The sequence below is a fragment of the Pseudopipra pipra genome, chromosome 11 (genome assembly GCF_036250125.1).
Source record: "Pseudopipra pipra isolate bDixPip1 chromosome 11, bDixPip1.hap1, whole genome shotgun sequence".
Classification (NCBI taxonomy): domain Eukaryota; kingdom Metazoa; phylum Chordata; class Aves; order Passeriformes; family Pipridae; genus Pseudopipra; species Pseudopipra pipra.
In genome coordinates, this window is record NC_087559.1 from 10475983 (window position 1) to 10500237 (window position 24255).

The window sequence follows — 24255 nt, forward strand, 5'->3', positions numbered from 1 at the left end:
TGTTAGTGATGCTGGAACTTCAGAGAAGACCCACCCAGCAGAGGAAGAGTGGAGAAGTTACATTGAAGCAATGAATTTCACACCAATGGATTTGTTTCTGCAAATGGCTTATTACCAATTGGTATTGATGATCTGTGAGCTGACAGCTCAGGAAGGCCCTACTATAGCCAAAACAAAGAGCACAGGAGGATTTGTGGTGATGGCACAGTGCAGATTAGCCCAGATGATGCAATACTGATGTGAAGGGTACACAGACATAGGATTTGTTGTTCCAGATATGGTGACAGGTTCAGTTATTTGTTTGTTTCTGAACATTACAAGTTCCTTACACTTCCTAAGAAGGTGAAAGCATCCCCTCACACTGCACTCATTCCCTTCATAGGATGCTGTATGGGAGAGGGGTGTTTGATTTCTACATCTGTAGTTCCTGACCTTTTTCTTACTGTTATGAGTGTTTCTGCCTCCACACTGCTCTTTTTGCTTTGTTTTGTCCCCTTCTCATGCATCCCCAAATACTGTATTGCTTCCTTTTCCCCTACAGCCCATCACATTCCTTCTTACAGGTATTGACTCTGTTCCCTTGCCTGGCTCAAGGGGCCATCTCTTCATTCTTCTTGCACTCTCCTAAAGAACCTAAACTAATGGACTAGGTTGGATCTAGTTGTCCAATTTGGCCCTGCATGGAACAAGCAAAGGTTGACAGAATTTTGTAGTCAGATCCCATGCTTGTTAGCATTTCCCATGCTATGTGTGAAGCACCTGATTCAGAATTAGTCCAGTTGATAACCATTATATTTTATATTGGGAGTGTGTACAGATGTTATTATGAGCGTTACCTGCACAGCTAATTAATGAAATATCCTCAGTGTTTGTTATTTTTCTCATAAAGGCCATGGTACAGAAGAATTGGAGCTAATATTTTCAGAGCTAGACTCACGATTTTTCAAATGCAGAAGAGCCAAGAGCCAGAGAATCTGGGCTACCAGAATGTGTGTTGTACATTGTCCCACCCTACTGACCATGAAAGCTCTACACCTGACATAAAGCTGCTATCTAGTGCCAATATACAGGAACAGACTCCTGGATTGGAATTCTCTTTGACAACTCAGACCTGTGCACATGAAAGTGGTGCATCAGAATGTTTCTCATTGCTCAGCCACAAGACAAAAGAACAGTGGCAATATTTATTGTGTCATTAGTGTGTGAAGAGTGAAGACTCATTGTAGAGTTTTCGCAATAGAACTTCAGAGCTAAGGTGAGAATTTGCACAGAGTTTGCACCTGTGTAAAGGGGACGTGCAGCTGTAATGCAGAGTTGCAAAGGTAAGTCTCAGTAATGTGCTGGCTTGATTTTAGGTGTGGAGACCACCACGAGTAGACTTCTGTCTGCCTGAATCCTGAACATTTATAGGTGGGGCGTGTTCCACCTACCTGTCATGCATTTCTGTTTTCATGCCTTGCATCCCACGAATCAGCTCTGTAAAGGATCAGCTTTAGGACCTGTTAAATATTTTTGTAGCCGTCCTTAAATCTCAGACCAGCAAAATTTCATGAGTGTATTTCTTATGGGAGTTAAGCACCTGCAATACCTCCATGTAAGATTTTGCAGGTTTGGGGTTGGAATAGTTATTAACGTGCCATTTACAAGAATTAACTGTACTTGTTTTGTGTTTTTCATCTGTGCACATTTTCATAGCAAATACATGCTTTTTGGTAATGTGCTCAGGGGAAAACTAATGTATTATGGTTGCCTTATAAGAGAAATGCTTTTCTCCATTTGCCTGACACTCTGCTAACTCTTATCAAAGCAAGACCCTGATGTTTGGAGTATTTGTGGTTTATTAACTTGAATTAATGTGCATGTGGTTTGAGGATTGCATGGTTTAAAATTTTAAAAATAGATCCCAAACCTCACATCAGTTTAAGTATCTGAATATTTTTAATTGGAAGTTTTAATTAAAAAATAAAAAGTGCTACAACACATAACAAGGAACACACTAACTTTTCCAGGTCTGGGGGACTTGAGGGAGCACATCATGTGAATTATATCAATTAAAAAGAAGCTTACATCAAGCAGCATGAAAAAAAATTATGAGACATGCTAAATGCTACAGAGAAAACTTACTCTTTATAGCAGTGAGTCCCTCTCGGAAGAGCAGTGCACAAAGGTTGTGCATAGGTACATTCTCCTTCTTTGCTGCTTGCCCAGAGCAGAAGCTGGAGAAGCATTATTAGCAATATGTCAGTATGTTGGAGTTAGGGCTCAGCACTCACAATGAGCATTTAATGAACTACTTTGATGCTTCAAGGATCCACATTGCCAGAAGGATCACGTATTCATGGATACATGTGCTGCACAGCTGTTACTGAGAGCTACACTGACCTCCACAATCCTGAGTTTGCTGCTTTCTGAGCAGTTACATGTCCTGCTGCTTCAAACTATCACCTGCCCTTTTAAGAAATTTTCCTCAGTTTTCCAGACTCCTCGTCTTGTGAGTAAAGGCTTTTATTTCATCCTTTCGCAAGATTTCCAAATGATAGATCATTGCTGCTTTTTGGTGTGTGGTTGCTATACTTGTGAGCCACCTTGTCTGTTAGGGTGCTGTAGAGGGTTCATATGGCCTCCTTAAAGACAGGCTCCAGTTCACACATTTTAAAAGAAGCTGCCCAGCCACTTTGTACTGGCCAAATTCATCCTTTTTCCCACACTAGTATTCTTTGTATTGCTGTGCCACCTAAGACACAAAGTCACAGGGAGGATCACAAGGATGGTGTACACAGATCCAATCTTATTTGATACAGGGATACCATGCCTTTTGTGGTAGTTCTTTTAATTTACCATGTATGACCTGCTGGCTTGTTCTGAGAAATACATAACAGCTTCTACAGGAGGACAGTTGCCATCTTGAACTGTTTTATGCTCATTTCATTTCACTTCATGTACTAGTACACCAGAAAGTAACTTTTTTCCTTTCCAGTGTCTAATAGCGATCAATTTAAACTTTCTCATCTCTTCTATAATCATTGGCTGTTATAATTTGATCTGTGTGGTTCATTTCTATTTAGATTCTTATTTTCAGGCAGGCTCCCTGGACTGTAGCTCTGCAGAACAAAGATTGCACATAATAGCTCTGTGTGAGTTGAAACTTTGTTCTTTTGTTTTTCTTCTCTGTGAACTCAGAGATGCCTGATTAGCAGAAGTAGCAACGGCAATAAAAAAGTCAACTTGCAGTCAGCTTTAGAGAAAAGTGTGTACATATTGCCTACTTTTGAGATATCTGAAATATAGGATATATTGATGACTATCTTGTTTGCATACAAATGCAAACAGTGATTAATGACTACTAAGTAATCATTAATCACTGTGTTATCCTAGGCCCTGAGAGAACACACCAGGGTATCAATATTTTTGTTCCAGTTAGTATTTCTACTAGCAGCAGCTAGTAATGCTTGTAAATGACCATGTCAGAAAATAACTTTTATCCACAGAGAGGAACTGTGCAGATGTTTACCCTCCCCACAAAATCACCAGTCTGGCCCAAAAAGTGGAATAGAAGAGTTTGCAACATGGGATATCCTCAACATCATTAAATAAGATCCCCTGCATGGCCTCTGTTGAAAAGAACATTCCTTAGTTTAGTTCTAAACACACTTGAATTTCATTTATTTTGAGAGGCCCTTTGAGAACAGACTGTAAAATTCATGTTCATGTCTTTATTGATATTTTAAAGAGAACTAGTCAGTCTTTTTTTTATGAGACAATTTCTGGAGGCAGGAAAGAAAGCAGTTGCCGTGCTAATTTCAGTAAACTGACATTTCAAATTCTGCCAAGTTCCTTGGTTAAAAAGTGTTTTATTGCATTAATTAAATGGCTTGTTGGAGATGCCACACTGCTGGATACCACTTTAGGTAACAACTAATAAATAATGAAGTGAAAGAAGGAAAGCAATGGAGGAGGGGAAATTTCCTGAAAAGGAAGGAGGAAGAAACACTGTTTATACACTTGGGGAAGAAAGTAGGGCTTTTCTTTTGTAAATATCTGCTTATAATCCATTTCCAAAACCAGCAATAAAGAGAATGAAAGAAGCTCTTTTTTCAGGTTCCAAGTAATAAGGAGAACAAACTGGTGGTCTAAGTTGTAGGCTGGGACTTCCATTTTTCTTCATTAGTATTGGGGTTTTCTACTATGTGCCAGACAGTGCTAAATTAACATATCTTCTCTTACCTAGGAGGATTAAAAATTATAGCCATGGAATTGAAATATGCAAAAGTAGCATGTGGGCTTGCTTTTTCTCTGTAACTCCCCTGAAAGAATACAGATTGATTCATTGTAATTTCTGCTTTGCTTGAAGAGAGCGTGCTCCAACCAGCTCCATTTAATCCTTAAACTTCATTGTGGGTCCTTCAACAGGGGACACAGGTCTTTAAACTACAATTTCCTCAAAATATTGTGTTAGGGAAGGATTTAAGTAGGTACCTCTTGATTACTATAGGGTAGGGTGAAATTGGTTTAGAAAGAATACTTTTGCAGAACAGAATTAATTTTACCTGGAGTGCAGATGTTACCACTCCTGTACTTCCGTGGAGGGAGAAATAATCCTCAGGCACAATGGGAAGGAAGCACAACTTCAGTATCTTAGCCTGAAGTGTGACCAAGAGAAATGAAGTGCAATGAAAGCCCTAAGTGCAATCAAAGGCCAGTGGTCTTGAGCACAGTTGGAATAGGCAGGTTGCTCTCACAGAACTGTATCTACCTCATTTAATACATGGACCAGCCAATCCATTTACCTCCTGCTTTGTAACTTTTGTGGTGTTACAATCTCAACATTAGAGCAGCTGCTAGATCCTCACGTGTTTTGACTTCTTCCTAGCATTGAGGCTTTTTTTGTGGTAATTGCTGTGAAACCTTTGTGGTGTTACCGACTAATGTACTACAGCAGAGAGCTGGATTTGGAATAGAGTTTGAACCCAGGTGGTTTCTGCAGCAGAGCTCAGCACTAAGCACTGGTGATAGCAAATACACATCTGTAAAGGACATTGTCCCAAGATAAATCATGTTTGTTTCTGTTCAGCAAAGGGATAATATTGTCTTCTAGAAAGCAACCTGTTATATTGGCATAATTGCAGTCTGATGTTAAATCAGTCTGAGCTCTTTTAAATACATTTATTTGATATTCTTGTTTAGTATTATGCCACTTGTAAAGCTTAAAGAAATTGCTGCCTTTTAGTGGTCACTTATGAAGAAAACTACATCCCAGTAATGAATGCATTATGTAAGCAGTTTACGCATATTAATGCCAGACTCTGATCTGAAGTATGGAAACACTAATCCACATCTTTAGTTTTGCCTTGTAAAATGATTCTCTGGGTGGAATCAGGCTCAAGTTAAGACTGACTTGTAACCTATGCGTGATGCACTAAATAATTTTGTATTATAAGGCTGTGCACTTTTTGAAAAAAGTGGTCATGTCCTGAGTTTCCTGTCTAAGCATATGAAAGGAGAAGGGATGGCAAGTCTGCTTTCATCACTTCAGCTAGGAGCATGTTGAGTGGAAACACATGAACTAACTACACCTTTCGCTGCAGTGTTACTAAAGGGCAAAGTCCAGCGCTGTAACTTCTGAAGCAGAAATTATTTGCACCCAGTTCGAAGAATATCTGATACTTGTTTTCCCAAATGGGCCTTCCAGGGCTTCACCAGGCTGTTCATGTTTACAAGGAGTTTGCCAGTCCTAGAGTCCTCCTGGCCTGCTATAAGGTAGTCAGTACCTAATTTAAAAGAAAAAAAAGCAGATGGTCTGATGTTCATAAGGAATTGTCACCACTGTTTACAGGGGGAAAAAAGCACCTGGTGAGCATTTTATCCTTACCAGGATTGAGAATGGGACATGTGCAGCCCCTGTTGGTCCAGGATTCTGGGTAAATGCTTCTGTTGCTCCGAGCAATTTTCACTTTGCCGGATTTCAGGACCTTCTTCACTTTCACAACAACTTCTGCATGGGTCCCTTTGTCATGAGCAGAGAGGATTCTTGCTTTTATCACTGTCCAGAGAGAGATCAACAATGACTTAAATTTTGGTTTATTCTGCTAAAAGTTAGAATTTTAACACCTTGAAAGAAGACATGGAAAAAAAAATCAACCCAAAACTGCAGTTGTACCACATTTCTGAGTTGTACCACATTTCACTTGGGGTTCTTATAGATAAATTTGGAGAAGGAAAACTAGATTTTTCTTTTGAAGTAGATAACTCATCCTTCACCATGTTATTTAGAAACTATTTTTAATGGGCTGATGTCAAACACTTGGAAATCATAGGAAAGCACTTGTATGTATACATAAGGAAGGGTGAAAAACCCAGGTCAGCAGCTGGGTCTGGTTTTAAGTGCACTGATTATATTTTCCAGTTTGAAAACTTGTTGAGCTTTAACATTGGCCTCTCAAAAATTTTGTCCTGTGAGAAGGGACTGCCTACTCTCCAGGAAGGAAGTCAGGAAGTTTCCCATCAGACTGCAGGCATGTCACATGGCTAAAATTCCATGATTGCACAACAAACCAGAAAAGGCATTTTTGTTTTGTGGTCCAACATCTGGTTGCCGTGACAAATTTCTGTTCCTTTTAATTTAATAGGATCCCATGACTTTTTGGCAGGGCATCCCCATCTAGATCAGCCCCACAATCATACTTGGTTGTGTCATGGCACAAGCACATAACACCTTTGGATCCCAGAGCTTTCCTTTCTTGCTTCTTGTGATGGCATGAACCAGGTGCTCATAAACAACATATTAAGTACATTCTTGGTAAATGAGCATGGCTATTTGAAGCTGCATAATGAGTGCAAAAACAATGGCAGTTTAGATGTGAGATTTTTATCATCTGTTCTTGATGTAGAGGACAATTGTTCCACTGAGCACCTCTCCTGCTTTAGAGGGAAGCTGACAGCTGGGAAGGAGACACCATGGAGCCTTGCATGAAAAATGCTTTTCAGTTCTGATCAGAAGTTGGACACCTCACTAGATGAAAAAGGCAGAAGAAATCCTACCTCTCATATCATGACTTAACCAATCCTGTTGTTTTTCATAACTATTGGCTAACAACATGCACAGAGAGAACATTGTGAAATTATCATACCTTGAGGGCATGTTACCCACTTACCATAGGCATATTTCATTTGGCAGAAGTCAGCGACGCTCCCAAGCACCTTTTCTTTGCACACACACTTTTCTAGTGGGGAAACACCAGAACACAAAAGGTTGGAGAAGAGCCAAGAGAGAGAGAAAAGAAGAGCAAATGATCCTCAGTTATATAGTTAGATGTCTATAGCTCCCATAATCTGTATGGACCTTAAGAGAAAGTTTGAGAGTGAGATCAGTTATTTGTAAATGTGTTTCTTGTTATATGATACAATAATTATTCTGAAATCTTATCAGTACTGTCAGGTAAAATGCAGATGCATGAGGTCTATCATAAAGTTAATAAACTGATCCTGATGAAGAGATTTGTAAGAATCAGATCCAGATGTAAATCATGTAAGCAATGATACCTTTGTCTGATCCCATGACCTAAGAAATGCTCATCCTTTCTGTATTAAGGCAATATCTGTCTCAGAAGAGTCAAGCCATGCAGTAGGTGCTGTTACCTCTGGGTCTTACCAAGCTGCTGCTGATGGTAAATGTTGATCTTTATAGGGCAGGCAAAACTGAGAACTATTCAAGCATTAATGGTGCCACCTCATTCCTACTTTGTAACATGAGCTGGATACAGTCTGCTTTACTTTCTCTCCTGAGCTCCTGTGCCATGAGGAATATCTTACTCTTAAAATCACTTGTGTTCCACCCTAGAGATGGTGCATTTCAGTGGTGGCTGACACGAGCTTTTTACAGAGAGCATTTGAAATTCTGAACAGGAACCAAATGCTTGAGAAGCAGCTGTATAAAATCCCAAGCATTATGACTATAATTGTGACAACAAAAGGAGAGTATTTTTTCCACACAATCTTAGTCATGGCTTACTGGTTTCTAAAACCAAACTCGGATCCTACAGTTAGTTTGGAAAATAACAATGCAAGTGTTATGATAGCCTACAAACTCAGATTAGTGTGGGTTGCCAGCAGATGGGGGACAGACAAGCTGGAGATGAGTGGGTGGGTTTGAGTCAGGATGGAGAAAGAACTGGCACTGAGTGAAGTCAGTAAATGTTCCCAGACTCTGAGCTGTACCTGGGTGCCTCAGTGCAGAAAATCCCTGCTCGTGGTCGTTCCATTTCCACTCCTCTTCGCTCTCGTTGGTTGGTGTTTGGACAAGGTCAGGGATTCGTCCCCCAATGGGGATGTTAAAGAATGGCTCACTGTCATAGCTGGGGGACACATAAAACAGAAGAATTGGTTAGGACACGACATGGGTGGGAAGCAGGTGTTTGCAGCACATGGCTGTATCCAGACAGATGAGCTTGCTTTCTTCAGACTGGGAGCACAGATAAGAGCAAGACTTCATGCCAGATAGGGATCACAAGACCTGTGCTTTTATTTAGGCCTTACTGCTGCTGACTTAGCGTTTTTAGAATACCTATAAAGTGTGCCTTTTTTGCCTTTTGTTTGCTTTTAGAGAATTATGTAACTCAAAGTTAGTGACCACTTGATGTCACAAGGATCTGACAACAGCTGTAGGACCCGTAGAACTACAGTAGCTCAACAAATCACAGAATTTCTGTACTAATTAATACCCATCTGGGGTACAGATGCCTGCCCTCTAGAAACAAGATGGAGACTTTGTCATTCATTTTATCCTGGGCACAGATGAGAGGCAAGGTCTTCAGACTCTTCCATCTATTTCCAAGGCAAACAGGTGTATTTACAGATGGTATACATATGGAGTTGTGGAATTGCCTGTTATTTACTGCAAAGAGTCATGATTTCAAGATTGCTTTGGATAATACACTGGTCTTAAAACTATGTCAGACACACAATATCATCTAAGAAGCCTTTTATGATTTACAGTCACCTTTTCAAATGATCGTGCACCCTCCAAACAAATACTGCTGCAGTATTTGTTAGTTTTTGCTTCATTTCCCAGAGAACCCCAAGGAGGGTTTCTTTACCTGTTGAAGCAGTGCCCAGTGTGCTGGTCGCAGTCCCTGGCGCAGTCACAGGGCCGGCAGCCGTTCTCTCCGAAGCCCCAGTAGCCCACGAGGCACCTGTCGCAGTTGGGACCCGCCACGCCTGGTTTGCAGTAGCAGAATCCCGTCCGGGGGTGGCACCTCCAGCTGCTGCTGAACGTTGCATTGGCTGAACCCATGGGCTGGCAGGCACAGGCTGTGGAGACAGGGCAGGAGGTGTCACAGCGTGTGCCGTGGGGTCAGCTGGTTAAGTGGCATTTCTGCAAGGCTGATAAACTTGTACCCTCTTCCTTGTGCTCAGTGGTTTTAAGTTAGAACAGGTAAACATTGCATTTCAGCCTACATTTGCAATATTATTTTTGCTTCTTTTTAACTTGTTAAACACAGCAAAACAAGTACAACTGGGAGCATTTATGTGGGAAAGTCACTTCTCTGCTACACAAACCTTGACCATACAGGGTTTTGAAGTGTTACCAGGAAGACTCCCTGGTAAGGGAGTCATTCACTTTTAAAGTGTTTTGCAAAAAGATTCACTAACATAGACAAGGTAAAAAATTATAGGCATTGCCTACATCACCTTTTCTGTAAACACAGAGATCACAAAACTACCCTTTCCTCTGGGGCAGGTGCAGCTTATACAGGTGGTTCAGATGACCTGAAACATATTTTCGATTTCTGCCTCCTAAGATTTCTGCACAAATTTCCTACAGTGCAAGTTTTAAGGGACACATCTCACCCTGCAGTACTGTATGTGTGTAAAGAAGCTGATGAATTTATTTTATTTTTTTTTACAAATACATGAGCAGATTTTTTACAGGGAAAGCAAACAGAGAAGACCTCTAAACTTGCTAAACTTATTTTGCATGTAGCTGAAGATGAGCAAAAATGAGGAAAACCTCCCCCAAATCTTTCTAACGCTGTTGCCAGTTTGGCACCAGCCTGGCAACTCAAGATAACTTGGCAGTAAAACAGATAGTTACAACTCCTGTGGGCAACTCTGCCTCCACAGACAATAAATTGTCATTATTCCACACCATTCATACATTCCAGATGTGGCAGCATCAGGGAGCAATACACAGAGAGTGGTGCAAAGCCAGCACAGTTGACTCCTCTCAATCAAGGCAGAAGCTGAGATGATCAAGCCTAGTGCCAAGAGCTCTGCAGAGGTTAAATACAAGCAATAAACAAACCCACTCATTTCTGGTATTCAAACAAGTTTGATTAAAATGACAGCAGAGCTGAACTCCAGGCCTTCATCTTCAGATTCTTAACAAAGCAGCATGCCCTGGCTTTTGCTCGTAGCACAGACTGAAAAGGTAATGCATCACTATTTCATCCATCTGGAAGAGGGCAGAAATAAAAGTCTAGTGGCTAAGACCCGCTTTAACAGAGATTTTCAGTTAAATTGTTGGACACCCAACTTGTTTACATAGCTTGGATCAGGGGACAGCGTTTTGGATACTTATCTGAACCAAACATGATCTCCAAAGCTTTTGAAGTTTGCCCATCATGGCTTCTGATCAAACTACTTTTCTTCACGATCTCACAGATAAGAGACCAAATGAACACTCTGATTCCACACATCATTTTCCAAGGGGAAGGAACAAGTATGTGACTATAATGAGTTGAAAGTGTAGCAGGGACAGAATTCACTTTGATCTGCAACCTCATATTTGATACTTAAGAAAATATCTTTTGAAAATTATACAAGAAAGAGGGTGAGCAATTCTGTATTTCTCTTGTGACCTGCTTACCGTACAGTCATTTTTCCCCCCATGCCCTGTGTTCTTTATACAAATAACTTCAATAATATTATTACACTGCTGTAGACATATCTTGGTCTGTTGCTTTCAGGGGACACTGGCACAATAGCCTAAGGACAGAAAGTAAGCGTGCTGTCGTGGGCAGTGTGCTCAGCACAATGAGCTGGTTGGCGGACGGCAGCAGCTCGCCTGTTTGCCACAAAGCAGTCTTGACTTTGGGAGCAAACCCAGGGCTTGTGCTGTCAGTTCTGGAGAGCAGGTGTAACACTGAAGTGCTCATTAGCACTGACAGTTTCAAAGGCAAGTTATGATTTTTTGCCCCTAAACTTGATTTTTTTTTTTCACTGATTTTTGCAGGGCCAACTACATCACCCTAGAAAAAGAGACATTTAGTTTGTCAGTCACTGAAAAAAATGAATGTCATAGATTTGTGGATAAGGAGGGGAAACATACCCTTCCTTTACTGCAGATAGGTCTGAGTCACAAGGATTAAGAGATTGCCAACATCTGGGTTGGCTTGAATTCAGGTTTGGTTTTGCTATAATATCTCTATATGTAGCATCTACCTGTGGAGTTTTCACCTAAATCATCTTATATTTCTTGAACTTCTGGGTCTTTATTCTCATCTATTTCCAGTTTTCAGGTTTCATCAGTTAGAGTCACATAACAGATGGGTAAATCATTTACATCATTAGAGTACCTATCCCCAACTGAGACTGGATCCTGATTCAGGAAGATGAGACTGTCTCCCATCCTATCCCTGAGGGAAAATATTACAACACAGTGACTGACAGCATTGGTGAAAGCTGATGAGGAGGTTGGAAAAAAGGGCCTTTTTTTATTTTGAGGCTACAGTTCAGAAAACCTAATGTTCCCAGATGAACTGTGGGGCATATTCTCCAGTTAGAAACTGGGACAACTTCTGGTGGATCAGAAAGCTGAATCAATACATGTACCACACTTTCAGATGAGTTATACAAGTGGCTTGCAAACGCTTTACTCAGTCTGTGTTTATTTAGCATTTCAGCTTGGGTGGGTACATTGTCTGGCTTCCAGAGTATTACGGCCAAAATCCCAGTTGTGCATCTAAGGTAACTCCTAAAATAAGAGCCCACATGTCACATGCTGAAAGGGCAGCTGTGGATGACTGGGTTTTATCTGCTTAACAGTACCATGGATTTACAAATAAACCTCACAATTAAAGAAACATAAAAGCAAGTTGCCAAAACCTCACCCTTTTACATTTTTCAATATTTGACAACACTTTTCCTGCTGATTTTTTCTTCTTTTCTCTTAGCAAACCCTGGTTTTCTCTCCATCCGCCTCTCCGTCTAACAAAACACCAGCCAACGTGACAATGGCCTTGTTTGTCAAAGGCATCATCAATTATGTTAGGGACGGTGTGCAGACAGTTCTGGCTCAGAGTTGGCTGGTTTATTTGGGTTCTCCCCTTGACAGTAGCATAGTGAAAAATTTTATCATTGTACTTTAGAATTGGGTATTGGTCACAAAGCATATCCTCTTGTCTTTTACTCTCACTCCCATACTAAGTTTGTTTTGTCAAAAAGTACTGTAAAAGGGAGGAGACAAGAAATAATGAAAAATGAATAATTCATACAGCAGCCTCCACTCAAGTCCTCAATAAATCTGTCTGCCCTCAGCACAGCTGTCTTCTCCATTTAATTAGACACAGATGTAAAATATAATATTGGTTGTAACAATATGGTCCCAACTTACAGCAAAACAGCAGGTGCTTAAGTAATTCAATGGCCTTTGAGGTATCTTGCCTTAAAATTTGCCTAATAATAATAATGCATAAGATATGAGCAGACACTGGCTATTTGATTAAAAAAACAGGCAAAATTAAAAAAAAAAGGCAAAGCCTTTTGAATCTGATATATATATATATACATGTGTATCTTCAGAGCATTTTTAGGCAATTTTTAAAGCAAGTCAGGTGTGGGGATTGATTCTGCCAATGTTTTCTTAAATGAAGGAAATAAGATAGACAGCTCTGTGTGTGGTCAGGGCTGATTAAGACAGACTGAACCAAGATGTGATGGGGCCTTTGTGATATTAGAATTAAAAGTTCACTCCCTCTGCTCAGAAGTAAAGGATGAGAAGCAGAGCCTTTCAGACCATGTGTGCGTGCATGTGCATCTGTGCACATTTTAATTTTCACCCCTTGTTCTCCAAGTAAAAAAGCTTGTTTTCCTGGAGACCCTTTTAAATGGGTCTACATGCCTGCATTATTTTTAAGCTAAGCAAAGGGTGAGTACAAAAGATGGTGCCATTTCAGAAGGATCCCTTAAGCCTCAGAATAAGCCACAGGAAAGAGGCAAGGATACAGCAGCTTTGCTAACCATTGGTTAGGAAACGATTAGGCTTCTGAGTCAAAGCTTCCATACAAGTCTATATCCAAACTGCTTAATCCTGTGTTGTCACCCCCAATAATAGGCAGGTGTGTGCCTTGCTCTGGGGCTCTTTTCATGCCTTTTTCTTTTTTTTTTTTTAATGTAGATCTAAGCAGTGTCAAAACAAGGCTCTGCACATGACCCAGCTCTCATTCATCTCAGCTGCTAGGAACAGGAGAAGCAAAGGGATCAGAGGCCGGCCACCTCTACAGACAAAAAGGAATAGCAGATTCACACTTACATATCAAATTTCAACAGATTTTTTTTTCCAAGGGAATGTCTTTGCAGTCTCGCATTGGAAGGTCAGCTAAGGGTGGTTTAGATAGTGCCAGGAGATCCAATTGTTATACAACTTTTTTTTTTCTCTAGAAGATTAAGAGAGAATGCTATTCATTATTATGACTAATGCTTAAAGACTCTTTCTGGGCCTGGGCAGTGTCCTGTTAACTTTCTGGGAGCCTGAGGGGGATGTCACAGCTGAACCTTGACTTTGCTCTGGATGGCAGAGCACTCTTCAAGCGTGCTTTCTCAAAGGGATTAGCACAGCATTTCATTCAGCTTTTTCATCAGATTTCCTTTCCCAGCTCAGTATCTACTGTACACAAGGGTCAAGTTTGATCTCCCATTGAGGTTTTTTTTTTTTCCTCCGAGTTCAAAATTGGAAGCTGAGCACCAGGTTGCTCTCACTAAAACCATCCATTCAGTCTGCTGTTTGCAGTTTATTACTGCTTTTCAACACTTGCTCAGTGGGTGGGTTTTCCATTTGGTGTTGTTAGTCTGAGTCTGTTTGCATGATTTTCTCAAAGTGGGATGATGCCTTGGAATTGGTACATTTAAATCCTAAAAACATTCCAGTCCAGAAGTAGCAACTCTACAATTTATAATCAGCAGGCTGAAGTATGAGAAAAATGTACCTGGTGGTCTGATTGTCTAATTTCTTATGTATTAGCAATGCTCAAAAAGAGTAGCTGTGTTTTTACTGGGTAACCGAAGTTGGTTTTTTAGGATCACACAACCTGAACAACATAGACCAAACCAGATTAGGTTTACTAGCAATGCAAGTTTTGCAACCTAAGGGATGGAGAAGAGAGTCTCTCTTACATCCTGCATGAGGCTTTTCAGTTTAATGTCAGCTCTAGGCATTTGGACATGATGATGGTCCTGGAGGGGAAACCTTCCCTCTGTCACACTGAACTTGTTCTAACCAAAACAGCTCTGCCTGTCTCCATTGGTGTTTCTGGTTTTGTTGCCACATAATAACTAAAAAGTAGTGAAACATTCCTTGAAAATTCTCTGTAGAAGTACAGCATAACATGAAGTTCACACACAGTGAAGACACACTGCCTGCAATGCACATGGGGAAGTGTTTGGGGGTCAGGACTTCCATCATACAAAATAATACCCTATTAAGCTGGTTTGTTGAGTCTTATCGTGGGTATTCTCTTTGTCTCCTTAAATAAAAGGGAAAAGGCACAGATTAACCACCTCTCTCCCAGGTTTCTCTTAACTGTAGTTATATCTAGGGTACCTTCTATTCCCACAGAGTCACAAGCATCGTTCACACACTGACAGTCTCTGGAGTGAACTGCAATGCCCTTTCCTTATATCTTGATATGGCAAGCATGCCTTTACACACCTGAGAAAGGTTCTATTGACGTGAATCATGCACAGATAGGGTTGTGCTTAGCTCTGCAATAATGCTGAATCAAAACTATTTAGATGCATCTCAAGCAACAGAAACTCTAGTACAGGCTAGTGATCCAGAGCAGCTCTTAAGTCGAGGAAATAGATATGCTTTAGAGGGCAATTCAGTTCATTTATCTCCAACATCTACCTTAGACTGCAATAAATAATTCCCCAGAGGTCCCCCTGTTTCTCCACTGACAGTACAGTGAGCCTAGAAAAGACATATAACTTTCAGGTGACTAAAGCAGGATGGCAGCTATCTAGGCATGAACATGCAAGTCAGAGTGGAGACAATTGTACTTTGGGGCCTTCTGCTGGCAGCAACATGTTCCCAGGTGAAAAGAACATTATTGTACTTGACTGGCATGACAGGAATAAAGCTCTTTCAACAAGGTAAATTTCTGAACAGTTTTTCTTTTGCTATGCAGAGTATTGGCAGGGGGTACTGAGAGCCCTGTAACCAGAGCAGACAAAAGAGGCAGAGGTAGAGTCAAGGTCTGATTTCATCCAGGCAGACTGTTCTAGGGTTTCCACACAGATAGACTGTATTTTCAAACAAAGTTTTTCCCTCTTCGCTGCTCTCCAGTGCTCCTTGACTTTAACAGTTATCTAGTATTACACATGATGCTGGTCACTGCACCATCACCCTGCCGCTCGATACAAGAGTTCATACACAGATTCTTTCAGGTACTAGGAGATTGAAAGCTAATCTTCTGGCACAACAATTTGTTCTCATTACAATATTTCCCTGTAGCAAATCTGTTCAGAGCAGAAACTGGACTAGAAAGGGGCCGCTATAGAACACTGAAGGATACAGGGTGAGTCAGATAAGCTCACCCTCAGCCCTGTGCGCCGTTCAGTGTTCTGTGGTGAGCATTGTGAAAGTGAAAAGAAAGGGTTGTGTGGAAGCAGTCTGGGCTGTCACCAAGTTCCAGCGGGAAGAATGCAAAAGAGCAGAAGCATTGGATATGTTGGGCACAGAAAGTTTAACCAATATCACAAGCCACACAGTCCGAGGCAGAGGAGTGTTTGTAACCTGAGTGGTAAAGAGGAATCATGTTGAAGAACATTGAAAGGGTGAGGAAAGCTTTAAAAGCTCATGATGTCAGTGGGCATGAGGTTAGATGACAGAGGATGAAGTTCTCTGTGCTAGCAACTGATGTCTGAGCTATGGGGAAGGAAAACTATCCAAAGGGGAAAAAGAAATTATGTATGTTATTGGAAGTAGCAACCTCCCAAATAGATGCCAGACGGAATCAGATGTGTGAAGCCTGGCAGGATATTCAGGAAATGTTTACACTAAGTAAGGGAGATTTGGGCTGTTTTCCAGACTGGCTGGGTGCAAACTACCTTGATCCAGAGGTTGTACACCCCCTGTGTGCAACCACTAATGCCTCTGTGCCAGTCACTTCCTAACACATTCTGCTGAAGTGTTAATGATGCAATTAATTTGGGCAGATCACACCATAATACAGCTGTGGAATCCAGAGATAAGTCTAACTGAGCTCTCATGTATTGGTTAACAAGTTAATGGTTCTATGCTTCCTGCATCTCCTATTGTATGTATTTATGTGTACTGATGTTACACGATCCAATGGAATTTAGCAATAACTTGCACATAGGCACACACAGTCTTGAGAGTTTCAGAAAAAAAACGAGCAGATAAATAAAATATGCATCAAAAAAAGGGGAACCATATTAATTTAAACTCAAACACAAGAATGTACCTTTCCCCAGAAGGCAATGCATTATTATCACAAAAAAAAAAAAAAAAAAAAGTGTGATACCAGGGGGAGAAACAGACACAAAAAAATCAGGATAATCGTCTTTGATCAAAAATCTGTAGGAAAAGAATACAAAGAAAAGCTGGTAATACTCATGAGTTACCTCTATGGGAGTTATTGATTCTATAGAAATTATTTGTTTCATTCTTTTAATGATTCTTGCACCATTCATTTGTCTTTACCACACATAACACGGTCACTTACGTTTGCAGACCTCTGCAGAGGACATGGGTTTCCCCCTGTCTCGGTAATACCCTGGTTTGCACCTTTGGCACCGATGTCCCTCTGTGTTGTGCTTGCAGTTGTCACAGACTCCCCCACTGCGCTTTCCTGATGCCAACCAAACACTCAGGTCAAAGTGGCAGCTCTCGGCGTGGTTGTGACAGCGACACTCTGGTGGGGACAGGAGAATATCCTTCAAGTTTGTATAACAGACACAGCAATACTGGTCAAATGGTATCATTTTCCAAACCAATCTGATGGTATCTTAAACCCTGCTAGAACCTCAAATGTGAGGGGCCACAGCTGCATGAAAACTAAATTTCTGGCTTGTAAATTCCACTTCCCAATAGCCCCAGTGGGTCAGCTGCAGAAAGACAATTTGCATACTGAAGCTCTCCATCAATGACCAGCAATTTATCTCCAGTTTATGTAATTGCACCATTAGTGTAAATCCACAGAAGTCTTGTTAGGAAGCTTTGCCTGCTGGCATGGTGAGTGCTCATCCTGAAAGCCTGGATCAGTAACCTCCCTTCCACTTACTTCTGCATTCATTTGAGGCCCCTGTTTTTCCATCTCCTGGCTTCCAAGGCTGATCATTGTACAGGGGAGCACATTTCTCACAGTGGTCTCCTGCTGTGTTGTGCCTGCACACACACTTCCCATGGACCTGTCAGGGAAAAGAGAATACAGTTAAATAGCTACAAGCAAGAACACGGTGGAGTCCCCAACAGCTTCATGAGGAGGTGGGACTTCTCCTGCACAACTCTCACACAGCTGCCTGGCTCTCTTAGGAAACCCACAGAGCCTGGAGCTTAAACATGTAGCATTATCTTTTTTAATTTCATTTTTAATCACGGAAATACTCCATTATATGTCAGATTTTGGAATTGGGTATTCACACCAGAAACCCGATCTTGGAAACTGAGCTACTCCAGGCTTCAAACAGAAAGTTACTATTGAAACTGGTTCTGTGGTCATTTCACATACCAGGAATATAACAGCCAGTTCCACTACACAATGTAATTTGATGCACAAGATTCTGTAGTATTGAGCAACATTCAAGAAGGGCCTTACAGGAGTGTTTTTATGTTGTTGTTTGGGTTTGTTGGGTTGAGTTTTTTGGATAAAGAAACAGGATTCCAATATCTGTTTGCAATGCTTCAGAGAAAGGATTTCCCAGATAAGTTGAGGAAATGCCCAGTATAGGGAGTGGGAGAAAGGGAAAGGTCATACCATGCATCATGTTCTACACATCACAAGAGAAGCTACTAATTAGTGGTGTGTATCTCACATGCAAGGAGACACTTGTACTAGAGCAGGAAATGCACAGAAACCAAGGACTAGACCTCCACAGGCTGTTGAGGATGCTGAGCTCTGTAAGCACCAGCACAGCTCTGGCCCACTGCACATTACACAAAAAACAGAGGCTGATTTTCATTTTGACTGGGGTGAGAATTGACTCTAATCCTTTAATCTCACAAGTAATCTGAGTTACAGTTTTCCACAGTCTTTCCTGAAAGCCAGACTCTCCCTTTGCAGTATCTGACAGAGCAGGTAGTTTGGGATCAAGAGAGAAGCGTTCAAAAAAAGCAGTTGCGTGAATGTGCTCCCCTGCCCCCAAACTCACGGTGCCTGCAGCAATTTGCTCTCCGCTCCCCTGGTTTCTAATCCTCCCAGAGCAGAAATGTGATGTAGCAAGCAGAGGGATAGGCTGCAGCTGATGCCATCGCCCCTCCATGGCCAGCTGGCAGGTTTGCTGCCTCCTCACGGAACACTGAGCACAGACTTCAGGGTGTGCGTTTGTCTGTCAGAGCTCAGCACCAGCAAACCTCAGGGGGATACAGCATGAAACGACATGTTGCCTCTCCAGACCTTTGCACAGGAAAGTCATCCACTTTCAAAGCACTAAATAGTGTGACAAATTACAGAGACAAAGGCAAAAATACTAATAAGCAACAGTGTTGTGCTTGCCCCTGTTTGGGTTTGGCATTTCAGGCTTAACATTCTCCCCTGTGGACACAGGGACTGCTTTTCAGAAGCCAGAGAACAGAGGAAAGGGCCAGGAGTGAGAAAAGAAAGTGAGCCTGACCCAGAATCATAGATTTTAATATCCCCAGACTTCAGACTCCATCTGGACTTTACAGTTCATTCCAAAATGGGTCAGAACAAAATCTTGGATCCATTCACTTCTTAGGAAAGTGCTTCTTGAAGTGTATTTCAATACAAAATCTGTAAGTTGGGCGATTCATTTTTTTTCTAGAAACATACACAAAACCTGTACATTCACCACTTTAAAAAAAATACATGAAAAGTGCTGAGATTGTACAGCTGGGAAATGGCATAATTAAACTGTGCAATTTTGTTATAGCCTTGAATGACATGATGAAATATTCATTATTCTACAGGACCCCACACTTACAGTGCACTGCACAGATGATGTGAATACTCATGAACAGTTATTCAGAAAATAAACAGGAAAATTCAGTGAGAAAGGAAAAGTCTGGTTGTTCTTTGGAAAGTAGATGAGTTAGTTTGCTCATTGCCCACTAGTTTGTTGTGAACTGTAGTTTGTGGCATGTTGTGAGTAGGACAGAGGCATAGAGGAAGCTTCCTGCCTGTGATCCGTCCTATGGAACCATTTACCAAATGCATGTGGAAAGAAGACTGACTTAAAAGGGTTGAAAAGCCAAGCAGCCAACAGACAGGAGAGCCACTGAGCAGGCAAAAGGAAACAGGGGAGCTGGCATGGAACTTCTTTTAGAAAGTGATCTCATAGACAGCATTTACAGGTGAAACAGATAAGGAACAGAGTGCAACATGAGGGGAGAATGAATTACAGAAAGAATTTGGATAGGAGAAGAGAGCAGAGAAAAACAGCTCACACAGAACACACAAGAAAGGGGATCAATGGATGTTAAGTGGCCACTGCAGAAGAAACTGAGCAGTGGAAGAGACTTGCTACATTTAAGCTTGAGGTGAAATAAGGGTAGGTGAGGTGGCTGCAAATAACAAGACAAAACAATTTGTTCTGTTAGAGAGGAAGAGATAGGAGAGGGAGCCAGAGACTAAAGTCCAGGAAGGAACAAGAATGAAATACAGGAAACTGTCAGATAAAATAGGAAATGGGATATCTGCTTAGGGAAGGGAGAATGTGAGAGTCACACTCAACACCAGCATGAAGAGGCATGTCCCCGATTTGTTATTCACTGCTGAAATAAGGCTGCATTTCTCTCACAGAAGCATATCCAAAAAAAGTAGAAAATTGTGTTCTCTACCAGATGCAAGACCTCAGGATGCACTGAATCTCACTGAAACATAAGGATTAGCATGCCAAGTTAACAAAATCAGAGGAGTACAGATTCAGGGACACTACACTGATATTTTTCTATGCCCTAAAAAGCAGGGTCAGAATTGTGAGGAAATTATGATTAAGGAGAAGATTGTCAGGAAGCAGCAAGGACCAGTTTCTCTTTAAGTGTTGAAAAGGTACAAACTGAGGGTTATCACAGCACAGGCTGTGCCCTTACTGAGGGGGCACCATCTCAAGCACAGTGGGCAGAGCAGGGAGCTGGTACCACAGTAGCAACAAGGGGATGGACCAGGGCAATACAGGAGCAGTGAGAGACAGGCCCAGGAAGAAGCTCCCAACATGGGTTCAAAGTGCATTCAGAGGGCAGAATGAGAGACAAGCTACAGCACATGCCAGTGGCATCCACCATGAGGGAAGGTACCTACAGCATTGACCCAAGGTCCATCCAGGAGCTAGAGGCAAGGGCACACAAACACACCCACAGCACACTCAGAGACTAATGGCCCAGGGCTGACCTTAAATAGAGCTGCCAGGCCAATGGACAGAGAGCATGGGTGAGAGTCCCAGGTGGGGCTGGTCAGGGCTGTTAAAGTCCAATTAGTGCCTTCAGGATACTAATACTAATGATACTTGGATTGCCACTGGATTAATGTCATTGGAAGCTTTAGGATATATGACTGCTAGGAGGCATCTGAGGAAGAAAAGTACTTCAGCTTTCTGGATTAGGAGCTGGAAATCCAGGTGGAGGAAGCTTGAAAGCAAGTTGTGAGCAACAGAGGCTTACACAAGATTCATGCCATCAGTTAGGAAACTAGCCAGCTTTCAGCTAAAACCTGAGTAGTTTATGACACTGATTTATGTGAATGCATATAAATATATTGGTACAGCAGGAGAAAAATTGAAATCCGGGGGATTTCTGTCTCACATCTCTCATATTTCACTTTATTTCACTGATCCTTAGATACTAAAATATTTAGGCCTGTATGGACTTCTCCCAGAGTGCTCATTGCTACAATAATTGAGCATTTCAGAGGTATTATAGAATTTTTATGACACCTCCCTTATCTGCTTCTCCTCATTACTCTGGTAACTCTAGTTTTTTCCAATGTTCTTTCCCATTCATTGAAACATCATTGTATTGAGAGTTCAGTTGCTCTGACAATAGTTTTTTAGACTGTTTTTAAGCTATTGGGGGAACAGATCAGAGAAAAAGATGCAGTGGCAGGCAGACAGGCTGTGTGATCATACAAACCTCCTTATTTCAAAACACCAGTCTGGAGTACCATGTGCATCACCTGTTAAAGTTTGCATTCTCACAGTCCTGCACTCTGAGCACGTTCAGCCAGGGTTCCTTATGTCACTAATGCAGGCTGTCAGCTTTGAAAGATGAAGACTCCTACTTCCAGTTTTCTAATCAATTTTGGCAAAGGGTAGAAGTTTAGAAGCTGATATACTTGCAGTTAGAGGATATTATTAGTCCAGGAGAGGAACACAGATGTTTTGTTATACTCAATCACCATCATATTGGCTTTAATGGCCATGTTAAAGCTCTGCTTTTGTGTTTTGATATAGCAGCTAAGTCCTTAGGCTATGGTTTCATGATGCAAAGTTTTCGGGGGCAGTCTCAATTTGAGACATTTCTGCTTTCCTTACTACTTTTTTCTGTACCTGCATCACACCCTGAGCCATGTGTAAATTGGTGTGTGAAACCAAACCATGTTTAAAAAAAACCTAAACCATGTTTTTTCCCTTGGCACTAGTATTTTTAATCTTGATTAATTCCCTCATCTGCCTCACAGTACAGTCGTGCTGTTACAAGTCTGGTGTTGCTGCCAAAGACTTTGATTTTTACATCTACCACCTGAGCAGCTTTGAATCAGGACACAGAGGAGGTTATAGTTTCATGGATTTTAATGCCAGGATGATCAGTTTGAACCTCCTATACTAAGCCATGAATTTCATCCAGTAGTTCTTCCATGAAGCTCTGTAACTTCTGGTTGATTTATAGCAAATAGAGTAGGACCACATCCTGTTTTCACACAACAGGTCCAAGAAATTACATGATTTTTATTCACCTTTGACTGCACAGAGTTGCTTCACCTGAATTCTGATCCACAGCTGAGAAAGTAAGTGAAAGTTTTCCACCTGTTTGTCCTGCAATTTTTAAATTTTTCTAAACTCTTTGTATAACACCTTTAATAAGGTATATATACAAATAACACATTTCTAAACAGCTTTATATAATATCTGAAGCCTCTTACTTTCTCTCTGCCCACTTAGTTTCTTTACCCATTATCCTTTCAGTAAATCCAGTTGTGCTCTTTCTCCCGGGCTATTCTCAGTCTATTTGGTGTTTTTTTTTTTTCCTAATCATTGCAGGTTAAATCTGGAAGTATTCCAGGTCAGAGCAACTGTTGCTGATTCAGAGAAAATGCTTGTCTTTGGACTCTGTATTCTCTCTGTAATGTCGCCAGAGAAATTTTGGATACAGCAGTTTCCAATGACATCAGAGGCTTGTACTACCTGCTTGTAGTAAAATGAGAAGATCTGGGACCCCTGAGGCAATGCCACCTCAGCCCATACAGGTTTTGAACTCCACAGCAGTGAATAAGTGAATGAACTGCCCCTGGTTCCGAATTCACTGAAGAGACAATGGTGGAGGAAAATCAGTGATAGTGTTCAGCTGAATGTTCAGACTGGCACCACTAAGACCTTTTTGAACAGTAACAAACGAGCAGGATAAACAGATCAGAAGAGGTATAAAAATCATGCTTCCTGTGAGGGGATATAACTCAACCTGTGACAGTTTCAAAACAACTCCATCCTCTGTCTGAATTCATCTCCCTCATGCTTTATACACAGCTGGTTGTGCCTCAGTCCATATTTCACTCTGCTTTCTTCCTGTTTTCTTTCTGAATTCTAGCTTGATTTTTATTGATTTTTTTTTGAGTAAGCTGTCCTCTTATTTTTCCTGCAATGTCAAAAACTCCATTATTAATCTGTACCAAACTGCACACAAATAACAGCTGTGAGGCTTAAATGCAGCATCTGAGTTACAGCAGGTCACCAGCTCCTTGTGAGTGTCTTAAAAACAGAGGAAACAGAAGGGGGAGCGAGACTCAGTATTTTAGCAGGTGAATGCCTGAATCACAGCATAATGAGTAAATACCACCGTTCAAATCTCCTGGAAGGGCACGGCACAACTGAGCTTGGTCTTGTTCAAGGCTTTGTTCCTGATGCTACTGGGCAGTCTGGCCTGACTGCCAACCTTTACTGTAGAAAGACCCAGAAGTAGTTTCAGGAGAGGAAAAATGGGAGAAGATTAGATTTAGATTCTGATATATGGACAAGAATTTGTGGATTTACAAGTCAGGCATATGGATTAGCAAACTGTGGGCAGTTCAGAGAAGTTTGGACATGACCTGTTCATTCAACAGGCCAAATAATTCTGCCATTTATTTTGTGATAAATCTGGCTAACTCCAGCAACTGTCTCACCTCATCTGGGTTTCTTCTCGTTAAACCACAGTGGCTCCAGAGGTGTGTGATTAAAAACCCCATCCCAAAGTGGGCCTGTGAGTTCATCTCTGAATTTTTACCTCTATATTGAGTGAACTTGGCAGCATGCACAGCTCCCATTCAAGAGAAATTATGTTGAGTAATGGAACAGATGAAGCCAAGACACAAATAGATTCCTGCAACTTCTCTGCAAATGGCTGCAGCTTGCAGAGTGGGGGAAGGGCAGGGCTGAAAAGGCACAGGACCAGCCAAACTTATAAGGAATTTGGGAAGGGAGAAAAATGGTGACAAAGTCCATGATTTAGCAGAAAAGTTGTGCACAGTAAGGAAAGGATTCTGAATGCCTAAATGATGCAAAGCTAATCCCTGGGGCCCTTCCAGCGCAGTGAGTGAACCAAGGCAAGGAAATACACGTAGGATTTCATAACTTTTTTTGCACCGAATAAAA

General features: G+C 41.3%; 1 protein-coding gene across 1 annotated transcript in view; it reads right to left on the reverse strand.

Annotated features, from left to right (window-relative positions):
- Positions 1-1919: 1919 nt before the first annotated feature.
- The window catches only part of LOC135420259 (netrin-4-like), a 47507-nt gene continuing 25171 nt past the window's right edge, over positions 1920-24255 (reverse strand). Inside the window, exons 4-10 of the mRNA XM_064667477.1 lie at positions 17520-17646; positions 16962-17150; positions 9093-9306; positions 8215-8351; positions 7152-7220; positions 5870-6040; positions 1920-5768 (exon numbers count right to left, since the gene is read on the reverse strand). Coding sequence (XP_064523547.1) covers positions 5632-5768; positions 5870-6040; positions 7152-7220; positions 8215-8351; positions 9093-9306; positions 16962-17150; positions 17520-17646 — 1044 coding nt within the window. The 3' untranslated portion in view covers positions 1920-5631. The remainder of the gene's footprint in view (positions 5769-5869; positions 6041-7151; positions 7221-8214; positions 8352-9092; positions 9307-16961; positions 17151-17519; positions 17647-24255) is intronic.